General features: G+C 52.5%; 2 protein-coding genes across 2 annotated transcripts; both read right to left on the minus strand.

The window, feature by feature from the left end:
* Positions 1-11: 11 nt before the first annotated feature.
* EMWEY_00032830 (arginyl-tRNA synthetase, putative) lies at positions 12-5,124 on the minus strand (the record flags this gene model as incomplete). Its single annotated transcript, XM_013478448.1, has 10 exons — positions 12-511; positions 913-981; positions 1,187-1,503; positions 1,674-2,020; positions 2,628-3,177; positions 3,365-3,477; positions 3,611-3,698; positions 3,849-4,168; positions 4,309-4,767; positions 5,047-5,124. 10 exons carry the CDS (start codon positions 5,122-5,124, stop codon positions 12-14), a joined length of 2,841 nt encoding a protein of 946 aa, XP_013333902.1.
* An 867-nt stretch (positions 5,125-5,991) lies between these two features.
* EMWEY_00032840 (hypothetical protein) lies at positions 5,992-6,585 on the minus strand (the record flags this gene model as incomplete). The annotated part of the gene is made up of 1 exon (XM_013478449.1): positions 5,992-6,585. A coding segment is annotated over one exon (594 nt), but the record flags the coding sequence as incomplete, so codon positions are not given.

The following is a 6,585-nucleotide window of genomic DNA, read 5'->3' on the forward strand; positions in this document are numbered from 1 at the left end:
GCCCCCCCCATTTAAATATCTGCAAGTTTATCTGCCCCCAGTAGTTGGAGTCCTTTCTCCAATGTTTGTTTTACTGATTGGCATATTAATAGCCGCTGGGGGTGTACGTACACCCGACTGTTGGCCTGCTGCTGCTGCTGTTGCTGCTGTTGCTGCTGGGTCTGTTCTTGTTGTTGCTGCCGAGGCTGCTGCCCTTCCGATGTGGGTGCAGCAACACGACGGCTGCAGTTCCTGCTGCCGTTACTGCTGCTGCTACTGCTGCTGCTGCTGCTGCAGATAACGTGGTAGGCTTCATAGAAGCTATTAAAGGAGTTAGCTAAATCAAGAAGGAAAGAAACAAGTAAAGAAGGATCCAAGCAAGCAGCACTGCGGTGTACGTACACCCCAAAACTTGCTGCTTTTGCTGCTAATCTTCTCTCCGCTGTAGACAGCGCGTAGGGGGCCCTCTTCAGGGGTTCCTTGGGGGCCCCCATGGGGGTCCCTAACTCGGAATGTTGTTGGGTAAGATACTCTGAGGAGAGAGAGCAGATGAAGACGAAGGCAAAGAAAGTCTTGTTCCTCTACATGCAGCAGCAACAGCAGCAGCAACAGCAGCAGCAACAGCAGCAGCAACAGCTGCAGGGGGGCAGGCAAGGCTGGGGAAATACCTTTAGCTTTAGTGCATATTGCAGAGGCTCGCCGAAGGGCATAAAGAGCAGCAAAAGCAGAGAACGTTGGGGGCCCATCGGGGGCCCCACACCTCTGGGGGGCCTCCACATTAAACCCTAATGACCACAAGCGCAGAAGGGTTCCCGCTGCAGCAGCAGCAGCACAGAAAAGAACAGACACAAAGCATTGCTCAACAGCATATAAGAAGCAAAGGCAGCAGCAGCAACAGCAGCAGCAGCAACAACAGCAGCAACAAGAATGTACTTATGCCTTCTGCCCTTTGCCTTATTTCCGCCTCTGAGAGATTCGGCTGTCTTCGTCTTAACTCAGCCTCTGCAAATCACACAAACCCCAAGCCCTTAACCCCAAACCCTAAACCCTCGAAAATATTCTTCGTGCGTTGATGGCCGCCGAGATATCGACAGAAGCCTACTGGAAAACCCTAAACCCTTGACCCCTACTAAGCACTAAATCCTAAACCCTGGCCACTCCTAACCTTCCACCGTAGAGACCTTAAACCCGAAACCCTAAACCCTACCTGCAACCTGCAGCATCTCCTCAATGCGGTCTGTGAGGCTGTTTGCCGCTGTTCTTGAGGAAAGCTTTTCCCCTGTGGGGCCCTTCACCAGCCCGACACCTATATGCTGTACATATACCGCAGGTCGCACCTGCCGCTGCTGCTGCTGCTGCTGCTGCTGCTGCTGCAGGTGCTGCATAAGAGGGTTTTTCCTTGCATTTACTTCAATTAGGGTTTTATCTTTTAGTATATTTTTGCCAATGGCAAACAAACGCTTAAAATGCGATGCTTGCTGCTCGTCCGTCACCAGCAGGACCCAGTCATTGCCCCTTTCCACCCTGCTCACAAACCCTAAACCCTAAACCCTAAACCCTAAATTCTAATCTGTGGGCCGAGAAGCTTTCGTTCGTCTAACAGCAAACGACCTCTCTGGTGGTCTACGACCAAGGGTTTAGGGTTTAGGGTTTAGCTTGTGTGCATAGGTAGAAGCTTAGGGTTTAGGGCTTACCTAGATTTAAGCGCAGCAAGGTCTGTGGCAATGTATGTGTATGTCCCCCCTTGTCTTCGGATGGCTACTGAATCAAGTTGTTGTTGTTGCTGCTGCTGCTGGTGCTGCTGTTGCTCATGCGGGATCTCCTCTTTTGTCTGTGGGAATCGAACATTTAACGGGCTCGTGTTGCTGCTGCTGCTGCTGCTGCTGCTGATGGTGCTGCTGCTGCTGCTTGTTTCAGATGGCAGCAGCATGTCCTTCTCCTTTAAAACATCTATTAGCTGCTGCATGTGCTGCAGCTGCTGCTGCTCCCCATCTGCTGCTTGAGGAGACAAACGTAATAGCCGCAGCTGGCGAGCGAACCTCTGCAGCAGCAGCAAAAGCATCAGTAGCAGCAACAACAACATATGCGGCAATAGCAGCAACAGCAGCATATGCAGCAGCAGCAGCAGCATGGCGGAAACAAAAGAAGAAGCAGCACACAGAGAAGGAAAAGACGGACAAAAACAAGAAAAATAATTACATTAATTAATTAATTAATCTTTTTTTTATTTTCTAACTAATAAATAGATAAATAAATAAAGTAGATAAAAGGAGACAAAAAGGAGACTAACATTGATGGATAGTTGTTTGATTTCTTTGCTGCTGTTAATTATATTTAAATCTCCTCTAGCAGCAGCAGCAGCAGATAAACAGCAAAGAGCAGCAGCAGCAAAACCCTCTATTGAGGTGTATAGACGCCGGCATATCTGCACGCATGCAATCACACACAAACTGTTGCTGCTGCTGCTGCTGCAGGTAGTGCTGCAGCAGATAGTGCTGCAGCAGCTGTCGTTGCTTTTCCTGCTGTTGCTGCTGCTGCCCTTGGTGCGATGTCTACAAGTGATGCTGTTACTGCTGCTACTTTTGCTGCAGCTACTGATGCTGCTGCTACTGCTACTGCTGCTGCTGCTGCACTGCATGCAGCCCTACCGCATAAGCTTCCGTAAGATTAAGTTTTGTTTGTGGTTCTTTTCGTTTTGCAAGTTGCTGCCAGTCAATAATATTGTTTGCTGCTGCTTCGCTCTTGCCTCCCTGCTGCTGCTGCTTCTCCTCTTGCTGCTTCTGCTGCTGCTGCTGCTCTTCAAGCGCTGCCTCCAAAGCGGCCATATGCGACATGAAGGCCTCTACGTCTGCGTCACTGATATGGTTGTCTGGTGCTGCTGCTCCTGCTGCTCCTGCTGCTCCTGCTGCTGCTACCCCTGCTGCTCCTGCTGCTGCTCCTTCTCTTGGGCGAAGCACAGGTCTGTACTCAGGAGGAGTATCTGCAACAACAGCATCTGCTGCAGCAAGCAACAACTCTACAGGAGACATCTGACCCCCGTCTCCTCCATTGCTGCTGCTGCTGCTCCCGCTGCTGCTGCTGCTGAGCTGCTTCATTTTCTTGTACACTTGAAGGCCTCCTAGGCAAACAGCCGAGGGGATGCCGCAGTCACCAAAATAACAGCTGCGGTGTACGCGGAGTCCAATAAACTCCAACAGCCTAAATGCATGCGCAGCAGCAGGAGCGCAAGTAGAGTCAATAGCCACAGGAGCAGGAGCAGCTGCTGCTGCTGCAGCAGATGCTGCAGAAGCAGCACTTGCTTACAGGCAATATGGCAACAATCCCTCACAACCCCTCATCTGACTTTAGGGTTTAGGGTTTGGGGTTTAGGGTGTAGGGTTTGTACCTTGCTAGAGAGTCACCAACAAGGGCCCCTCTGAGGTGTCCAACGTGAAGATCTTTGCCAACATTAGGAGAGAAATAATCAATCAACAGCTGCATGCGATCCAGCCCCAATACCTGCAGCAGCAGCAGCAGAAGCAGAAGCAGCAACGGCAGCAACGATAACAGCAACGGGAACAGCAACAGCAACAGCAACAGCAGCAAGGACAGCAACAGCAACAACAGCAGCAGTAGACTATTGAATAATTACAGGGGGTAGGCCTAGGCGGTCTGGATCTTGTGTCTGCTGCTGCAGCAGTTGCAGCAACAAATCGTCTCGAAGTCGGAAACTTATAAAGCTGCAGCAGCAACAGCAGCAGCAGCAGAAGCAGATGCAGCAACAGTAAAGCCAAGACAGTGCGTGGGAATGCAAATGATGCAAACAGAAGCAGCAACAACAGCAGCAGTAGCAACAGCAGCAACAGCAGCAGCAGCAGCACAGTATATACCCTTTTCCTGTATATTCTGCTGCAGAGCAAATTTCTTTAAGGAGCGAACTTTCTTTCATCAAGGATGCAACAAACTCAGCACCATCACGTAAACCCTCATCTGCTGCTGCTGCTGCTGCTGCTGCTGCTGTCCTGCTTGCACGTGCTTCTGATATTGTTGCTTCACTGGGGAGTTGTATTGAGTTTTCAGGCTGCTGCTGTTGCTTCTCTTGTTGCTGCCGCCGCTGCCGTTGCTGCTGCTGCTGCTGCTTCAGCAATGCGGCGATGTTGGCCTGCAGCTCATATCCCTCAACTGCGGGGCTTGCCGGGGTTACGCGGATCTGCAGCAGCAGGACAAACCCTAAACCCTCATATCCAACTCCTGAACCCTAAACCCTAAGCTCGGAACCCTCAAGAAAAACGCAAGGACTACCTATGGAATAGCTCTGTGGTTTAGGGTTTAGGGTTTAGGGTTTTGTACCTTGAGGTCTTCGCAGCAAATGCCTGCCTTCCTTGCATGCGTCCGCACCTCCTCCTCTATCAGTAAGCAGACATCCTGAAGTGTGCTACTATTGCTGCTGCTGTTGCTGCTGCTGCTATTGATGGAGCTAGCGCTGCTCCGCCAGGTGCTGCTGCTGCTGCTGCTGTTACTGCTGCAGCTGTTTAGGGGGAGCAGCATACTGCTGCTGCAGCGTGCAGGTGGCCCCTCAACACGCATAGGGTGCGGGAGGGGGAACTGCCGCCGCTCCCGCTGCACCAGCTGCTGCTGCTGCTGCTGTTGCTGCTGCTGATGCTGGAGGCGGAGGCCCTGGTGTATATACAGCGGAGATTGTATTTCTCTTGCAGGGGAAATAAAAGTTAGAGAAGATATCTTATGAGGCCCCTGACCTACAAAGATTGCTGCTGCTGTAGTTATTGCTGCTGCTGCTGCTACTGCTGCCTGCAGCAGCAGGACGAACAGCAGCGGGAGATGCTGCAGCATCGGGCTATATGTCTGCTGCCTTTTCTTCTGCTGATGCTGCTGTCGCTGCAGCAGCAGCAGCAGCACAATCGGTGCGGCCAACGGCGGCAGCAACAGCAGCGACAGCAACAGCAGCAGAAGCAGCATGTGCTGCGGATGCTCCCTAGTAGACTCCTTTAGCGGTGGCAGCAGCAGAATCGAAGGGATTCTGCGTGATGTACACGTCGCCTCTGCTGCTGCTGCTGCTGCTGTTCTTACACCTGCTGCAGCAGTTGCGCTTGCTGCTGCACTAGCTGCTGCTGCTGCTGCAGCGCCCTTCTGTGGGAGAGCCTTCATCATTTGACCAGCTGTTGCTCCCCTTACAAATTCCCTGTGGTCTTGGGGGCCCCCTGGGGGGGGCCCCTGTGGGTTGCAGTGTGCAGGGAAAACACAGCTATCTATAGCTGCTGTTGCTGTTTTTGTCGTTTTTCTTGCTGCATTTGTTGCTGCGTTGCTGCTGAATCCATGTGTACAAACAATGGAGGGACTAGGTGTTGAGGGTTTAGGGACTCAGCCTGGAAGACCAGAGGGGGGCCCTAGGAGAGGTGGGCTCACACCCTCAACCCTAAACCCTAAACCCTTGAAATTCGTATTTAAAACAAAATTTATTAAAGTTTAATACGGTTATTTTGGGTTAGGTGTTTCAAACCCTAAACCCGAAACCCTAAACCCTAAACCGGCAAGACACCAGCAGCGGATCGAGAGCTAACTGAGCGTCCTAGGGTTTAGGGTTTGCGGTTAGGGACTATATACCTGTGCGCCGAGTGCCTTGGCAGAGAAAAATTAGGGTTTAACGCTAAACACTTCTAATAAAAGTCCGTCTTCTAACTCTAAACCCTAAACCCTAAACCCTAAACTCGATCCTTGGCGGATTCACTGGTGGCCCGACGCGAGCTCAGCTCTCAGCACTAAACACTAAACCCTAACCCTAAACCCTCGACTGATAGTTTTAGTTTGGCTGTCGTAGGGCCCCCAAAGGAAGCCCATAAGGAGTCTCCTGCTACTGTTCGGGTGTACAGGCAGCTGCTCTTTTGCTGCTGTCCTTGTGTATCTACTACCAGCAACACGAAGAGCAGCAGCAACAACAGCAGTGGCAGCAGCAACTGCAACAAGTCCAGCAGCAGGGAGACGACTGCAGCAACGCCTTCGTGTTAGCGTGTGTAGTTACAAATCGGCTAAGCCCTGTTTCTGTTGCTCCTGCTGCTGCTGCTGCTCCTGCTGCTGATGCTTCAGCCCCGCAGCTTCTTCTGTGCGATCTTTTCCCTGCTGCTCGCATGGCTCCCGCTGCTGCTGCTGCCAAGGTTGCTGCTGCTGCTGCCATTGTGGTGACTGCTGCTGTTGCTGCTGCTGCCATGGTAGCTGAGGGTATGCCTGCTGGGTGCTCCTCCTTCTGTTTTGCTGTAGCCACTGTGGCGCCGGTTGCTTCGGCTGCCACTGTCGCTGCTGCTGCTGCTGCTGCCATTGTGGAGGCTGCTGCCATTGTGGAGGCTGCTGCTGCTGCTGCTGCCACTGTGGCGGCGGGGGCTGCTGCCACTGTGGTGACTGCTGCTGTTGCCACTGCGGTGGCTGCTGCCACTGTGGTGGCTGCTGCTGCTGTTGCTGCCATTGTGGTGGCTGCTGCTGCTGCCACTGTGGTGGCTGTTGCTGCTGTTGCCACTGTGGTGGCTGCTGCTGTTGCTGCCACTGTGGTGGCTGCTGCTGTTGCTGCTGCCACTGTGGTGGCTGCTGCTGCTGCCATTGTGGTGGCTGCTGCTGCCA

The sequence above is a fragment of the Eimeria maxima genome, genomic scaffold (genome assembly GCF_000499605.1).
Source record: "Eimeria maxima Weybridge genomic scaffold, Emw_scaff432, whole genome shotgun sequence".
Classification (NCBI taxonomy): domain Eukaryota; phylum Apicomplexa; class Conoidasida; order Eucoccidiorida; family Eimeriidae; genus Eimeria; species Eimeria maxima.